This window comes from Calonectris borealis, chromosome 8, assembly GCF_964195595.1.
Source record: "Calonectris borealis chromosome 8, bCalBor7.hap1.2, whole genome shotgun sequence".
NCBI lineage: Eukaryota > Metazoa > Chordata > Aves > Procellariiformes > Procellariidae > Calonectris > Calonectris borealis.
The window spans coordinates 34753346-34771908 of record NC_134319.1 but is presented as its reverse complement, the minus strand read 5'-3'; the positions used below and the strand labels follow the sequence as shown (position 1 = coordinate 34771908).

General features: G+C 42.8%; 1 protein-coding gene across 1 annotated transcript in view; it reads right to left on the bottom strand.

Annotated features, from left to right (window-relative positions):
• HMCN1 (hemicentin 1) overlaps positions 1–18212 on the bottom strand; it is a 202959-nt gene extending 184747 nt beyond the window's left edge. The window contains exon 1 of the mRNA XM_075157015.1: positions 17927–18212. Coding sequence (XP_075013116.1) covers positions 17927–18212 — 286 coding nt within the window. The remainder of the gene's footprint in view (positions 1–17926) is intronic.
• Between the last annotated feature and the right edge of the window lie 351 nt (positions 18213–18563).

Sequence of the window (18563 nt, the reverse complement as noted above, 5' to 3'; positions counted from 1 at the left end):
CACGCAGGTGCTTTGAAATACACTCTGACAATTCATGCTGGAATATTTTAAGCGGTAACCACCCCCTGCCAGAGTCAAGGCAGGTGAAAGGTGGGTGCTAACTTCCTCGTTGCTGTAGCTGGCAGCCAAGTACATTAACTGAGGATGCCACCAGTGAACATCAAAAGTGTGCTTTTAGTGCAGCCTGAGACTTTTGTCACTCACCATTGTTGAGTAGAAATAAAGAGGCTCACAGGCCGATCTACGTCAGCTGAAGTTTGCTCTCAGTTGAGGGCATTTTCAGCTGCCCTATTATCAAAGTTTCCCACTCATTTGTGCTGGCAAAGAATTGAATGGGTAGGGGCATGGTTTCAGTGTTTATTTCACGTTTTCCATGGGCTTCTTATCTCTCATATTCTTTTGTCAGACTGACACAACACATCTAGTCTTCTAATATCATTAAAGCTTAAGACACTCATTTACTAAATGCAGCAGCAGTTGTTCTAGATGTTACTATGGCAATATCCACCCTCAAGTAGTTCACTGCTACGGTCTTACCAGACTTGGCAAGTGAGCACTCCTCAGCCTCTTCAGGGCAAAGTCAAGTGGCTTAGCATATAATATGGAACAATTTTAAAATTCTCAGGGCTTGAAAAGATTCCAGTAGTGCTAGAAAATAAAACCCATCCAAAAACTTTACCCCATTAAAAATAGAAAGGAAAAAGAATAATTTTCAATAGACTGTATGAATTAATAACTTCAGTGGCCCAAATTATCCCACAACACATGTCACTCATCCTTCTTTAAAAGAACAAAAGCACTAGTTATACATCTCTGACAGAATATATTCTTCTACCTGAAGCTAGTCTTAAGATAGATTGGTCTTGCCCTTATAGATTGGATTTTGTCTTTGTTCTGGCGTGGGTTGCTTAGCGCTCCTGCTGCAAGGTCTCTCCGGCACACCCTCGAGTGCCAATCTCACACCTGAAGTCCTTCATAGGCAGCATCCGGTGACTCAACACTGAATCTTCAACTGCCCATTTCACTCCACTTACACACTTTTCCAAACATACTTTTCCAACAAAAGGCCTGCTAGAGATGAGAGCGTTGCTTTGCTAGTTAGGCTGTCCAGGCACAACCCAGCTGTAAAGCAAGGAAGCGCAGTCCTAAAAAAGGAACGTCTTAACCGCAGACACTTTTAAACAGCATAAGAAGTTCAGGTCTGAAGACGACATACTTCTGAATGCCACCCCTCCAGTGGGACTTCACTGAGCACAAGTCCCACGCAAGTCTCAGGCCTTGGGACAGCACATGATAATGGAATAGCTTTTCTTCCTCGAAGAGACTGCTCTTTGGAAGGCGGCCTCTGCCAACCCCTTTCTGCTTTTGAACATCTTCTCAAGAACTTTCTTATCCCAGCCATGAGGCTTCCACCACCAGCTGCCTGAGAAACCAAGGCAGTTGTCCAGCCAGGAGCACAGTCTTTTCTAAGAAGAAAGCACAGGTATACGAACGGATGGCTGTGCTACAGCTACTCGGAGCTACTCATTTATGCCTTATTTCTTGCATCCAAAAGAAGGCTCAAAACCACAACAAAAATATGCAGTTCTTAATAACGTTCACAAATCAACATGAAATTCCTGCATACATTAATAGTCAGGGTAACTTTCTTGAACACTAACACCAAGAACAGAGACCGTAAGTGCATGACTAACTCTCTTTAAACAACAGTCTGTTGTGCAGGATCAAGGAACCATCTGTTTTTACAAACTGCCCGCTGGTATAGTCTTGGTGAAGACTGTCACTGCATGGAATTCAGGAGAGATTCAGGTACAGACATGAATAGCGATTCAGTTTCTGTGAAGGTCTCGTTCAGGTTTCTGCAGTTAATGATTAAGACTCTATCGTTCAGGTTTAAATCACTAGTTCTGCCAAAGATTGTCTTTGTTGCCAGAGGCAAATCTTTAGGGCCTCACTCAGAAAAACACTTAAGCATATGTGAAAATCATATCAAAATCAACATAATATATACAAAAACATTCTTAAGTGTTTTGCTTAACTACAGACACAGTTTGTGCCCAAGGTCTCCAAACTGTGAAGGAGGTGGTGTTTCCCTTCTCCCATGGTTATGTGGAGCAAGACCCCAATGTACCAGCTAAACTATATAAACACAGATAAAACTGTCCAAACATCTAACCTCCATAATAAACCCAATTTAATTAACAGAATAACCTAGATGAAATTCCAGATGTCTCTCACACATGGTAAATTAAAATACTCTGCAATAAAGTTCAGAGTACACTTCTACAAAGCTAGCGTCATGTCAGGAAATATAAACAAAAACAGGAAAAATTTAATTCATCTCATTCTCATTTACCAACTGCTTTCAAACACGTGATGTTGCCGATTAACAGTAATGCCTTAAGGCACAATCTTTTTCCTTTTTCTGATCTTCGGAGTTAAAAACTGCTTTGAAATGTCACCGAGGCATACAATTCTTACTCAATGATAACGTCAGAGAACACCCTATAATTTAAAACACCACACTTCTAATTGACAAAATTGAGTCAAGTATGAAAAGCACGATGAATTCAGATCCTATCCTGAGTACAATGAAACTTCAAACAGTGCTGAAAAAATGAAAAACATCTGAGCTAATAAAAACCAGACTCTGCTTAAACAATCTTTCATCAAGTAAATTTCACCTACATTGTTACTCTTGGAATTTGGGAAAGTAGGAGGAGCCAGCAAGGAAGATGTGAGAAGGATATTTGGGAAATATGTAATATTTAGCAAATTAAGAAAGCAGACAACCAAAGCCAGACTCTGACCTCAGTTATACTGGTGTAAATCCAAACTAACATCACTGACTGTAATGGAATTACTCTGGATTTACTCCATGTTAACTGAGATCAAAACCTGTTCAATGAGACAGAATATCAAAGCGGAAAAAATGGCTTTTCTATCTCCACAATGGGACGTTTCATTGCAAGTAACTAAGAAACTGTTTAATGCTATGTAGCTACAACACAAAAGGTGACATGGGCTTGAGTCATCGCATAAATATCCACAGCCAAAATTTCAAAAGTTTGAAAGGTTTTATGCACTCCAAATCTGACTCTAAGTAAGCTTTATGCAAATTAAAGAATTAATTCAAAACATGCTTCAGTTATTTAGGGCTTTTCTTGTTTGCTTGTTTCATCTCAAACCATACTCTCTATAAAACAAGACTCATCCCCAGGAAGTAGGCATGCAACAGCATCTCTTAAGTTGCTTCCCTTAAGCCCTTTACAGAAGCAGATTCATCCTCTCATACCACTTGCTAAGCTAGAGCTCCATCCCCATAAGCTACCGCACACCTCTACACTGTGGAGTATTTCTGTGCCTTCCCTCTAAAAGAAAACACATGGGTGGCTATGCCGAACCACCAGGAGCTTAAAAGATTTGCTTGAAGTGATAAAATTGCCAGATTCTTTAAAATGCAATTCAGCCAATACGCATTATTTTTACCTTCATATACCATGGTTCATTTTCAGTAACAGAACGATATTCAATTACACTTTCAAGTGTGGGGAAAGGGCTGAGTTTTTACAGTAATGACACGGTCCCCACTTTTCACACCCTAAGCATGAGCAACAACAGTAATATTTAGAACAAAGCTTGATACACAGAGCAGCCACATTTTTTTCTCCCATTGCCAGCATTAACAGAGACTGTCTGGATTTGCACACACACAGATCCTGCATAACTCAATCTTTCCAGTTCAATTCAGTTCAGTAGCGCTAGGGACCCTCATTCCCTTCCCACTGCAGCTATACCAGCCCAACAAACTGCCAGCCCTGCTCTCCAGAACCGTCCTAACACAAGCCATCACCTCCTCCGCTGGGCAGCAAAGCGGTTCATGCACCCTCTTTCTAACCGAGCTAGCGAGCTCAAGGAGTTTCAGCAGTCTGTGCTCACCTGGACTATTTTGGAATGGGCCTGGAACTGCGAAGCAGCACTCACGGCTGGGGATCATAAGAGGCCATAACCTCAAAGGAGAGGGAAGCAGATAGCAGTGCAGAGCAGTAATTTTTTCATCCAATATAGCTACCCCTTTAAGAAAACATATGTCCACAGATTCAGCCAAAATTTCAGAGAACAAAATATCAGGGTCCATCGGTCCCATTGAGATCCAGAACAAACTCTAGAAACGTACTCGCTCGCATGGCCAGCATGCGAAGTGAGAATGATACATGTCCCCGCTACCACCCCCATTCACGCTAAGGCAAACATCAGCCATCGGGCAGAGTGAAAGCAGCCAGGGAAAGATTTCTGCATCATCTCCTGCACAAACCTATTTGTGGCTAACACAGCACTTCCTTCAGAGCAAGAATATGTTGCCTTTAGCAGCAACACATTTCATCACCAGGATCCAGTCTGTATATGCAAAAGATACTCCAGACTGCCAAGAAATCTTGAGATAACGGAGGGGAGCGCTGAGAAGGGACGCTGAACCTCTGAGGGAAGAGGTCAATGGAAACTTTGAGGAAGGGATGGGCTGAAGGCAGAGACGAAGAAGATAAAAAGATGTGGGAGTCCGACAGAATAGGAAAGAAAGGAAACGAAGGAGTAAACATTTCAGGGACAAATAAGTGATTTGTGGGTTTGTGGTTAACAGAGAGGACTGTGACTCAGGAGTAAGTCACATAATTCCCTGTGCTTTGATTCAGCTCATGTAAAATTTAAAGGGGGAAGACATGACCAAAACAAAACAAACAAAAAAAACCCCAAAACACCAAAAACACTCATCTGAAATGCCCTAAGACACCAAGATGTAGGTTTTTAAGTAATATGCTTTTAAACGGGGAGGCAACGCTCCTGGACAAGCACCACTGCCTAAGCACCAAGTTATGTTCTCCAAATGCTGTTTGAAAGCAGTTAAAATGTTATCTCAACCAGTGCACACCATGTCTTGCTTCAGCAGTCTACCAGGGGCTACGCCGGGGCTTGGCTTTGCCTGTGCCACTTGCTGGGGGCTAGCAGTACTTCTGGTACTCAAACTCTGGTACAAGGCAGTAGTTAACGTGTGCACAGTGATGCTAAAGATCTCTACTTAAAGCCACACTACTATTGTGTCAGCGCTGTACAAGCTAAGTTACATAAAATGGAAGAGAAGTACCACAATGCAAAGTGATTTGCCCAAAGACTGGCAGCAATCATAGTCTCTCTACCTGGGTGCTCCAGCTATTGCTCTTTTACCTAAAACCATGCGCTTGCCTAACCATTTCACCTATTTACAGCCTAAAAAACTAGCTCTGTCACAACAGTTGTAAAGTCACAGTCTCTAGAGGACTTTAGTAAATAGAAATATAAATTAATATGGAGGCATAAAAGAAACCACAGTATTCCTAGCAGGCAAAGAACTTCATTTTTCCTGCGCAACTTTCCTCCTCTTCTTCTGTTCCTCAATAAATTATAAGTGCAAAAGCATACTAGTTCAGTGAACTAACTAAGACCTCACTAACTAAACAAAAAGCTTTGTCCTTTGGAAAACAGACTCGGACATACCATTGTACAGCTTAAGAGAACTCAGGAAATGTTTCAGTGATATTCAGCATCCCCAGAGACACTTAACTTCAGCTCATGAAAATACACTGGTGTCCGAAGCATGGAAGTTACAATGGCTTCCTGCTTACACCCCCCACCCCCCAGGCTATGAATCTAATTTAAACAAGATGGCAGGAATCCAGCAGTAACCTATAGTCATAGATTAGAGCTGCTATCCTGAGCAAACAGACCAGACATTTAGCCGGGACTACAGCAACACAAGACATTCCTTCATTTTCATTTAATTATGCAAACCCACCCCCACTCACTCCACTTCAGCAGGGTTTTTCCAGCCTGAAAACCTGGGGTCCCACTCTGCTTTCGGTTACATCCCATTGCAGACAAGCTCAACCGGTTGTAATTCATCCTATAGTTATAAAGCTGATACTGGGAATTTGGCTCTACTACATATCAGGCTACATGAAATTGTCTTTTAAAACTATCTTCATATTTTGTATGGGAAAAAGCAGCAGAGGAAGGAAGCATTACGGCTCCCGTAAAAACACTGAAGCACTGAAATATAGAGATAGAGATAAAGCTCATTCCCTCTCAACTGCAATTCTGCAACAGGCTCTGCACCGTGAGGGGGCCAGCTGTCCTCCTCAAGAGCTGGCTCATGCCGGCACCTCGAAAGAACAGTTTAAACTCTCTGCTGCACAACGCTCGCACATCCAAGTTTATTTTGGGAGTCCCATTATGTTATACACAGGCTCTGAACACTTACGTGCTTGATTCATTGTACCTAATATCACACACACTAACTGTTGTATTACCAAGAGCATATGGTAAGGAAGCCGCTATTCCAGAGCGAACAGATGAGACTGCTAATAGGGATACATTACTGAAAATAAATTCAACACTTTCAATTATCTTTCGTTGCATGTGATGTATGCAGCTTGTTGGGTTGGTGTCTGGGAACATGTCATTTTCAAATATGCATATATTTTACCAGTAATGTTTTGCAGACTGAAATCTGTGGCTAAGTGTATGTTAGGAAAAGGGCTACAACTTGAGCAGAGCTGGAAAACTGCACACAGTGTCTCTGTGAAGAGGAGTACCAAGGATGCCAAAGAAAACCAAGATGGAAGAGTACATGGGATACACAACAATAAGTTAACATATCTTCATAAATACACACAGCCTGTTTACATTTGCAATACGCATTAACAACGTGCACCACAGCCCCCATTTGTGGCTTGTCCCCACAGAGATATCAGTCTCATAGCTGCCAGTATTACTCCTGTAGCTTACACAGGAAGGGTCTCTGCTGAACACCCAAGGTTCAAATCCTGCTGACAACCCACGGCAAGGGCAAACGAGGTGTAAGACGTTCTGATTAGCCACATCACTAGGCGTCCACCAACACCCTCTGCAAAGCGGACCCGCAGAAGTCCCTCAGTTTACGGTGGAGCTGCCTGCGCAGGCTGCCTCTGAGCGTTACTCAGTTTTAGCCCAAAATGCCCTACCAGGGGAGGTTCTTCAGCAGGGCTGAAGGTCTGGGGTCAGATCAGAATCAGGGAGGACATCATAACCTATTCCCCCATGTGAGCTAGGCTCCTCTGAGCACTCACTATCCATATGGTAGGATGAAAAACAGTATAAAAATAAATCTCAGGGACTGTTATTTGGACAGCCAGCCCCAGAGCGGGGAAAAAGTCAGAAAGCATAGAGCCTCTCACTTGACTTCATACCTCCTGAATTCAAGGCTTCAACTGAACTAACCTTTGCTCCCTCTACAGCCAGTGAAAGGAAATGAGACCTCCAAAGAGTATTTAAAATTTCACAAGCAATGGATTGCTCCGTAAAGGTGCCAATTTCTTTTTGTGACTTACAAAAAGAGCCTTAGGGTAGCTAGTCTCTCAGCTGAGGTTCTTCAATTAAGTCCCTAAAGTGAAATGGGATGAATCCTGTCCTCAGTGTCATGGCTTCATGTATCTTGACATAACATGATCCCACTCAAGTCCTTCAGGAACACGAAGTCATTGTGCTTCTCCTCTGGCAAAAACAGGGAAAAGCTCAGCTCACATCTACGGTTACCAAAGAATAGGTTGCACATGTTCTTCAAAAGGCAACAAGAGAAGTTTAACCATAGACCACAAGGGATATGCATGACCTAAACCACTCTGATCCCACTTAAAAATGTAACATTGCAAACTATCCCTATACAAAATGCAAATCTTGGACGCAGAGTTCACCCAACAACAACTGCATAGCATGAGTTCACAATAGGCATAACTGAAGGACCTCATAGATCAGATCTGAGAGCAACACACCTAAGACAGGAAGTCCTGAACACCAGCGATAGTTATAAAAAATGAATTCTATTCAACAACGTAATTGAGGGCTAAAACACATTCTCCCTGGCAGTAGTAAAGAAAGCGTATGAAACAGCCAGCCCAGAGCACATTTCATTAAATCCATCCTATTTCTTCTAACAAAACTGCTGATTATCAAGGCATGGTGAGCTGATCAAGTAACACCATCAGTCTCTTTCAACAGAGAAATTGTTTTGCCATTTGCAAACTGAAAAACATATGTTCCCAATATTTTCTCTGATGTATGCGTCTCCTTCAAAACCAAAGCCCACAGCATATGCCAAAAATCAAGTCATTGATTGGAAAATATATACCAACTGGCATCTGAGGGCTTTCTCCATCTAAAGGGTTCCTCCTGTCATTCTTTAGGCCACATTCAAACTCCATTAATTAAATTAAATATCTGCTCCTTTTCCATGCTCCTTAATCCAGCTTATCCAGACCCTCACCTGACTGCATTGAATCCACTCTAGTGTAAATTCCAAGCAGCCTCCAATACACACCACAAAAAGCGTAAAGCACGAGTCAGAAAGACTGCGGAGACATACACTTCAAGTCCACGCAGCATAACAGAAATAGCTCTGAGGTTCCCAGCAAGTTGGTACAGCAGGATGAAGAACGTCACGGGCACATAACAAAGCACCAACCCAATATAAACTCATTTTGCTCATCCTTGGTTAAGAAAAGTTCAAGCACAATTTGTACCAGCAAACGGAGTCCCATCACTCCATGCCCTCTACAGAGGAACAAGCATCGTTGACGCCCCTGCAGCCAAGACGCGGCCCAGCGCTGTATCACGCGATACAGAGCTTTCAAAAGGCACGCGAACGTGTCCCCGTACCTGATCCAAACCAAGCCGGTAGGGCGGCACACGGAGCAAGGATTAGAGTCACAGAGTCTCAGTTTCAGCAGCCTTCAGTTCTTGGGGTTTTTTCCTTCATTCTCCTCTGAGGCTCCCCTCTTCAGTAAAGGCATTCGCTATTAATTCCCCACCACAGAAGGCATTGTTTTTCACAGTTATCTTCTAGCATTGCCGCTTTAAAAGAGCAAGGTGGGCATTTCAAGAGGCAAATATTCTCTGGTTAGCCTCCTTGTCAACCTCCTCCTGTGTATGTCACTGACAATTCACCTTACAATGAACACTATTGCCTCAGTTAAAGTGAGATAAAGATGTATAAAATATTTATGCCTCCTTATTCATTTCATTACTGCGCATTCTCAGAAAACAACTGTTTTCTCCAGATGAGAAAGAGACAGAATATACCAATCTCAGGGAGGGACAACTTAGTCATAGCTTAAAAGCACTTGAAGATCTGCATCAAATATCTGCTTTTTATAAATCATTAGTAATTTGATTTGTGGGCATTTAAACCAAATCAGTAGATGCATACGTCACCAGAAATTTCTCTTTCCTTTCTACGCCATAGAGCTCCCATCAAGACTCATAGCCAATGTGGCCTACTGTTAAATAATTATTGCCATGAATAGGATTAACTTGGCTTCTATAAATGACTTTGTATGGAAACATAAGCTACTGCAATTTTTGAGAAATAAATTGAAAGTGGGGGGAAGGAGCACGGAGGAAGTCGGAAGATGACAAATTCAGCTCTTACGCTGTTGGTATCTACCTTCTCCCCACGGCTCCCAGTTGTCAGACGTTGCTACCTTAGATGAGAGTAACTATCGTTCCCTGCTTCACAAGGGGAAGCGCAGTCCTCAGCTTTCCAGGCAGGCGGAGAATTCAGCTTCAACAGATCCTCCTTCCACACAGCATTTCAGAGGGATTAAACCATATTCACTGCTTGGGTAATTCTGGACATGGTGAAATACGCTGTGCAGCCACTTTTTATCTGGGGCAAGGGTTCACTATTTTTTCAGTTTAACTGGCACCAGTTTGATCACTTTCTAATCTGGTTCAGTATTGTGTTATATTTACTTTGAGATCAATCGGCAAATAGTGAAAGCAACAGAAATAACAGGGCAGCAACCTCTAATGGGAAGGCAGGGACAAATCTTTTCGTGCTGAAGAGCAGCAGCTGGAAGACCAACCAGAGCTTCATACTGTCAGTGTGTGGATTTGCGCTGCTCTTTAAATGTGTGTCTTGTGACGTAGGCCTACACTTCCACACTGATGTCCCCGAGAACAGCGACGAGTGGCTTCTCAACAGGTTCCGTTCAAGGCAAATGATCTAAAGACACAATCGTATCTGGAGTGGAAGTTACAGAACCTACACGCCACCCCGCCCTTCTCAGCAAGGCGTGTGATCCTCCAGCAAAGTCCACATTTTGCTACCTACTAGTCTTCAGAAAATGCAATAGCAGTAAGCGATATGAAGGAAAACCTACTATACTGGGAAGTGAAGAAAGAGTTTTTCAGGTGCATGGAGGGATAATAGTAATGTAAAAGAGTCTAAGGCAACTGATAGAAAGCTCTCACATTAAAACCCACTGTATTTGCAGCGAATTTAAAACTCTGTACAATTATTTGCTATATTATTGCATACCTACTGGCTGAGTTTGCAATGGCACTGTAAGAGTGACTGCTATTTGGGACACAACATGTGAAGTATGTTCTATGTAAACTCCAGAAGCTATAGAGAACAGGCGTACACCACTAAACAGCAAGCCTCATTTGCTAAATGACATCAGTAATAATTATTGGGACAGAATAACACTGGGATGCATTACTAATGAGCTACAGAGCTTTTCACGTAATTATCGCCACTTGGAGCTGGGGATAGCAAAACAAAATAGAACAAGTAGTTTCTGTGTAAGTTCAGTAGGCAACACTTCCAAACGTAACAAGAAAAATAATTCATAATGCAAAGCAGAAGAGAATGCCATATTTGAGGTATTATCACTTTTTTCCTAAGGAAAAGAATCTCCATTGTATCTTCGAGTAAAAACAGGGATAAAATCCTTCCCCTTGCAAAAAAGATTCAAGAATCAGTGGGAAAATTTACCATTGTGCATACCTTCAGGGCTGGACAGGCAGAGTTAAGACAGTAGAAAAGTAAGTTGTAAGTGATCTTCTAACAGGCTTTTGGATGATGTTACATTTCTGCCCTGTCTCAAAGATTTTGGAGCTTCTGGCACTGGCAATACTGTCTTCTGTAATCTACATAAACAGCTACTTTTTGAAGGATCGCAGATAAATCCTTCCAGAGGATCAAGAAAACAGCCATGTCATCACATAGAACTGATTTTATAGATATCACAATGTTTCCATTAAGGACAATAAGGTTTCAAAACTAATTGCACCTACGGTCAGTACAGTTATTACAGAAGTCTCAACAGAGATGGAAAATACCTGTAGATGCTTTACACTTTATCCGTATCAACTCAGAGTTGTTCACTAAATATAGAATTGGTGATTGTCATTCAACTGATGACAGTAACAATAAAACTTAGTAATGACAATAAAGAGGCAGTATTTGAGCCCTAAGGAAACTGAGTATTTCCTGCTGAAATTGTCAACGGTGAAATCATAAGTAACAGTAACACTTCAACAGTTACAGCACAAAAGGGCAGATTTAACAGTTATTATGCCCAGTTCTGGTTATCATTTGTCTTCAGACATACCAAGACAGCACTGAACAGTTGTAAATTTACATTGCATCTCCTAAAACGTGAAAGAAAAACTCAAAATTTGGACATGCACTCATTACTGCTGTCACTATATATCTAAAGAAGTCCAAAATAAACCAAACCCAAAAAAAGCCTTACACAACCTTCAGTTTTTCAGATAGGATTTTCAGAAATTTCTGGGGCCACCAAAGAACACTACTCTGAAAGGTCAGCCGTGACTTTAACCTGGTATTCTGTGATGCATCAGTAGAGCTACCACACCAGAACAGGGAGATCGGACTTGTTAAATTAGCACATTTTTTTTCCCTACTTTGGGTTTTGGGAATAACATGAAGCCCACTCAACTCTCAAAATAAGATGACTATTTGAATTAAGTGGAGAGAATAGTTTTCTTTGCCTCTGACTGTACTCTTACCAACTCTTCTCTTTCCTTCCTATAAAAACTATGGGATTTTGCTAAGTACCAGTGTTTGCAAAACATTTACCCACAGGAACTTCATTGGCAAGCAGTGTGTTCCTCCTTGCCAACCTAGTAATTTGTCTAGTTCAAATATTAGACAGCTTTCAAACAGTACTACCTACTAGAGAGGAGATCCACTGAATGTGGACGGGAAGAGGTACTGCCCAAAGACAAGCAGACCTTCCCGGAATCCACCAAGCCCTCAGTTTTCGATGGGCAGTTTCCCATTTCCACCTCACTGTGTGGTTTGCAGAATACAACGGATCGACATAAGGTTCATCCAAGACGCATGCACACAGCAACAACCCACTGAATCTTTCTCTTTCTTAAGCAACAAATATACTGTAAAACACAGGCAATATCCCTCGCCCCACCTCTTCTCTAATCCCCCTAGTTCCACCCAAAACTCAACTAAAAACCACTGCATTACACCCACACAGTGCTGAACGTCACCCGCCGAAGCACTAAGGACACCACATCACGGCTTATAACAGACCAGCCTCAAATAAGTGTCATTACTTACCCACAAACACAATGACACCAACAGGTCTACACGACCCCCAGAAGGAGAACTGCAAGGGAACGGCACACTGCAGGAGCTCCCCGACTTCTCTCGTGCTGCCCCCATCCCTTGTAGAAACACCACTTCTGTGGTGCTGGCAAACTCGGATACCAGTACAAAACACCAAATTTCCCTTAAACTTGCCCTCCCTGCTTTGAAAACTACCACCATACAGTTTCTCCACAGCCACGTTCCTGTTCCTTAGTAAAACTAATACCAAGTCTTGAAGCATTTCTTCCTCCACCCAAGGGAACCAGAAGACAATGACCTTCAGGCTATACTAGAAGGACCATTCAACTTCTGGGAAAAGGTTTCGGACCACTGATTTATATACATTCAGCCTTTGCCTGAAAATTTTAATAGACACCCATAAATCTGCGAGTAAAGCCTGAGGCCAAAGACCTCAAGTGACAGAAGAATGCAAAAGGGTAAGCGCAGGGCAACACGTTGGAGGAAAGCTATCAGGAGAGCCCGACGCAAGAAACCTGCTGGGCGGTGAAGAGGCAGTGATACTGTTCAGCTGTGGATACAGAAACAACAAAGCGGTGGCTCATATTGGGAAGGCCGGCCACGCAGCCACAGCAGTTGAACTAAGAACAGGAAGAATTTCAGCTGAGCAGGGGTGGAAGTTTTATTGCTACACTGAGAGGACAATCTATTCTTCACCACTCAAAATTGGCTTTTTCAAGGCAGAAGTTAACACGTAAAGGAAAGCTTATACTTCTCCATTTCTGCACACAGCTTTCCATCTCTCTTTATTATCAATTTGTATAACCGCAATACTTTTTATATCAGGAAGGATGAAAAATTTTAATTCCATGAATAGCCTAATTTTAATTTCTTATGTTCCTCCTCTGGAAAAAACATTATTCCTTCTTCATCACAACCCCTAAAACAAACCATCAAACCTGCAAAACTCAAAGTTCTCAGACCTTTCACATGACCTTCTGAACTTGGTCCAAGCTAGTATGTGGCTCAGCAGCCTAACCGTTGTTAGGATATAGCATTCAAAGTCTGTTAAATAAAGCAGACCCCAGGTTACAAAGTTAAACATGATCACGTGCCTTTACTCCATGATATAATCAGAGCTCTACTCTCAAAAAAAGGAATGGGATCAAGGAGAAAAAAAAAAACTGTATTTCTAGTTCTCTTGCACATTTACTATGTGGCCCTAGGTGGATGACTTAAGTTCAATACTATTTTCCCATCTGAACAAAGCAGTATTAACGTTTTCCCGTTTCTCACATAGGCAATATGTTGCCTATCCGATTTGCAAGAAAAAAGGTTAGGAGATGCTCATATCAGAGATTTGTAGACATGCAGAGTATTAACAGGCAAACATCATCCTGTGGACTAGGAAGTCCAGAGGTTATATATTCCCTTCATTTTTCTTGTAATTAAAATAAGTTACTGGAGTTTGGTCTATAAAATGGTCATTCACACTAAAGGAATGCTTGATTAAATCACGCGGAGTCAGAGTTATTACTGGTATAATTCCATTAGCTTTACAGAAAAATACTAGGGATGAATTTGTCCTCTTAGGCTTATTTTCCATTCCAAAATTCCTTAATGGCATAAAGAAAAAATAGAAAAGCTGGCCACAGATGTTAAATAAAGACATTCCGAGTCCAATCCCATTTCCACAGGATACAATGGGAGTTAGTTAGTAGGAGATCAGGACCCACAACACGCAACTACAAAAGCATTTGCTGATCTTAAGGTTTAGCTCCAATTCAAAATTTTCCTCTGCCAACTATTCTTAATTTGGGAGATTTTTTTTTTCTCCATTTTTTTTTTTTTCCAGTTTTTCCATTGAACACAAGTCTGGCAAGAGATCTCTTTGTCAACAGCCCTTTTCACTATCTATAAAACTTCTGTGATCATGTTTAGGCATTGAAAAACCACAATAGAAAAATTCCTGTAATCTGTTAAAGCGTTGCACATGCTTACACATGAAGCAGAATCCAAAACAAAAGGCTTTTTCAAAATGGAGATCTCAGCATACCACCAGATGGTACAGTGGGATCAGAACGTGAAACCCATTACAAATTTTTTCTATAGGTCATAAGTCTGGGCTATGCCAAAACCTCAGGCTCGATACTAAACAATACACTTGTTAATTATTACTCTTTTACCAAAATGCCATAGTCTGAGCAAAATACCATTTCAGTAGTCATAACACTACATTTAAATCTACCAACAAAGATCACAATGTGTTGGCATATCACAACGCAGCATTAATATGCAGCAGTTTGGTAACAATGTAGTCCAATAGAATATAGGAGGATTTTTAAATAACTCAAATTATTTATAATTCAGATGTACGTTGTGTGATGTCAAGGACTCTTTGGTGAATACACTCTCCTTGTCAACAACTCTTTATGGTGCTTAGAAAGCACTTTAGCTGTTTCACTAATCAGTACTAATTAAGCAGTACTGCAAAGTGAATGACTGGGGCACTGTTCAGCATACACTGTGCAACATAAATTAGGAAAACAATGAAGTTAAAAGCCAAATCCACACCAACTTTACATTGTAATTACCTATCAATAAAGAGTGTATCGGATCAGGACAGCTTTATACAAAGAGAAGCTCCTTGGAGCTGAGGTCCAACTATATGTTGCACTCCTTGTAGAGTCCCATTTGCCTCATGGACCACGGCACCTCACAAAAACATCAAGAAAATTTGTCTGTGGGGCAACCACATATAAAGCTCTGTTTTGCAGAAAAATTACCAGTTGAGCAAATAACCAGACAACTTGGGGGGGGGAAAGAAAAAAAAAAATCTCATGCTCATCAATTTAGTTGAGCAGTCTTCAGAAAGAACAACACTAGGTAAATGAATTGGATACTGTGAAATGCAAGCCAAGAAATATTTTTAATTAAATTTTTGAGAAAAGTTATGTCTCTATAGATTCAAAAAAGATGTTGAAGAACTAGTCACAACAATATTTCTTGCATTTTCTTTTCAAGTGCCTAGGCTTAGTCATCATCAGATGTAAGATACCAGATTACCAGCAGTCTCAACTGCTACATCCATAAAATTCAAGACACTGGACAGAGGTGTGTCCTTCTAACTCTACGAAAGACGTAGAGAAATAGTTTTCAGAAATTAAGACAAAATTAAGTTTAAAATTATACATTCTCCACTTTCAAACAGCTTTATGACCTCACAAGTTATCCATCATGCTAACAAGTAAGGCCCCCTCTGGCTGTGCAGGGAAGTTGGACTTCCATATAGAGACGTGTAACAGGATACACCAATGTATGTTTGCCAGCAGTTCTTTGTTGTACAGGTCAGCTCTCTGCAGGTTTAACTTTCAGTTACTCTACTGAATGAAATCTAGCATTTGCCAAGGAAAGGGATCTCCTGTGGAAAGAGAGGGAATGGGGGAGGAGGCAAGGAAGCAAGAAGTCTGAGGGGAAAAAAATGTGAATCAAGCAGAGGAAGGTGGCAGTGGATTTGTTGCAAGCGAGGTATGTACAGAGCAAGAAGGTGGTGGTACAGCAAAGCATGATTAAAAGAATTGGTCTGCAACAGAAACAAAGACCCTGGAGAGCCAGTGGAAGCACGAGGGTCAGGGAGATGGGAGAAAAGGAGTGAAAAGGAGAAAATGTGCAGAAGAAAAACTGCATGAGGAAGAGAAAACATATGGGATGAGAAAGCAAAAAAGTAGTTATTGAAACAAAGGGTGTGAAATGGGCTGTGATGAAAGCTAAGCATTGGAACTACCAGTTATATAAAAGCTGGAACTTCTTTCTACTGAGGATGCACAAGTACCATCCACACAAACCTGCAAACTAAGAGCGCACCATTCAAGATCAGCTTCTTGCTCTCATGGTTGGTGTAGATACCCAAGCCCTCTGAAAAAGAGAACTATCCATTCCTATAGTGAATCACTTTGGTGAGCAGAAAGGGAAGATGTATAAAGTGTGATGATGGAGAGAAAATAAAACCAAAACACTCCCAACCCATCATGTTGATTTTCTGCCCCATCCAAGGAGAAAGAGCTCCAAGGAGAACTACCAGCTTGATCTTCCAAAAGGATATAGAAGAGTTCTAGGCTCTACACTTGGCCAAAATCTTTCCCTTCTTGCTTACTTCTGTGGCCAGATGCTTTTTAAGTCCCATATATGTGTGTTCCATAAAATAACAAAAAGTTAAAGAGGGGGGAAAAAAAAGTGACACCAAAGGTGGAAACAGTAAGGTACATAAACAGACCCTTTTGTGGACAGGACACTCTGATGTCCACCACAATGATGGACTCTTCGTAAGAAAAAAAACAGAGAACCTATACAAGCTTATAGATAACAAAACAGCAAAATTTGCAAAGACAAGGTTTTCTCTAATTTTCCAAGCACTCAGTTTAAGGTATTTAAAACAACAGCAACCGCATATCTTGTAGGCAGAAGTATCTATGGTGGGAAATAGAAGGGGTGTCTGTTTTCATTTGATGGCATCCCTGCAAAAATTGAACTCTTAAGAGTTGACTTCTGGAATATCATATTCTGAGACATTCCATGGAAACTTGAACCAGAAAGGTAATTTTCAAGGGCTTTTTCCCACTCTTCGATATTTTTTCTTTCTTTCAAAAATAAGGTTTTATTGCATAGTACAGCACACATCACCAGCCTGGGGCATCCTGTTCCTATTTCCTCAAGTCACCAGAAGATATCTGACAAGGAAAGAGGAAGAAAGCCAGAGAAAAGGGATAGGAAGGGAATAGAAAACAGATGCTGAAAGAGGAACGCACGATGTACAGCAGAAAGAGAAAAAGGTAGAATGAGGGGAAGAAATAAGAACCCAAACCAGAAAACACATCATGCAAAGCTTCTGGATCATTTCAGTGCAAGCTTCTGAATGGAAATGGGATAACAAGACTGGAGGAAAAGTGCAACTGTATTATGTATGTTCATAAGCGTATTCCCATAGAACGGCATCGAAAAAAAACTTAATAGCTTCATTACTAGTATACGTGTTCTCTACTAGGGGAGAGGGTTACTGAAGCCACTTCAGCTCCTATTAGAGTTATTAAGAGGAGTATTTGATCCTCTAAACTACTCTTTGGTGCATACGGTGCGCTTACAGCCCACTTCAGTTTATCCTGAAGGCTTTTGGAAGGTATTTGTCTGCACGGAGACGGGGAGGGGGTTCAGAAACCCTGACTCGCTACAGGCAAGTTACGGTGCTGGAGAGACCCGTGTGGCAAGCACGGCTAAGAAGTGTCAGAAATACTCATGCTCCAGTCCCCTGAAGCGCAGGAAACCCAGCCTTTCATAGAAGCCAGCCCTGAGCAGGACCTCCTCCGCCGTCCTGCCCGGGCTCCCTGCCTCTCCTGCCCGCCCCCGAGCCCACCTCGGCGTGTGCCGCGCTTCGTGCTGCGGCGGAGCCCCCGCGCCCCTGCCCGGATCCCCCTGGGGAGAAAGCCCTACCTGGGTCGTGGAAAGGCACCAAGGCGAAGTTGTAAAGCGGTCTCTTGGGTCTTTTTAGAGACGTTTCCAGGATCTTGGATGCCCCCTCGATAACTTGCACCAGGTCGTCGTACATGGAGCCGGTCACATCAAACACGAACGCCAGGGTGGAGGCTCCCTCCGGCACCGCCTCGCCGCCGGGCTCCCTCTCGGCGCCGGGCTCGGGCGCAGCGCGGGGGCACAGGGCGAGCAGCAGCAGGGCGCCCAGACCCGCTCCCCACGCTCCGCCGCCCCCGCGGAAAGCCATTTTCCCCGGCAGCCTGCGCGGCTCCCGCGCCGGCCGAGAAAGGCACTTGCAACGGCCCGCCCGGAGGAGCGCAGAGCCCGGCGCCCACCGCCCGCTCCGCTCCGCTCCGCTCCCCTCAGCGCGGAGGGCAGGAAGCGCCGCAGCTTTTGTCTGCGCGCGGCTGCGGCCCCGCTCCGCCTTTCTTACCGGGCAGGGCTGGGGCAGCGCCGCCCCGAGGGAGAAGGCAGAGCCCCGGCCATACCGCGGGAGCTGCTGCCGGCGCGGCGGGGGCTGCCGCCTCAGGAGCCCCGGCTGCGGACTGAGGCGGCGCCCGCCCCGCCCCGGCCCCGGCCCCGCCTCCCGTGGCCTGCC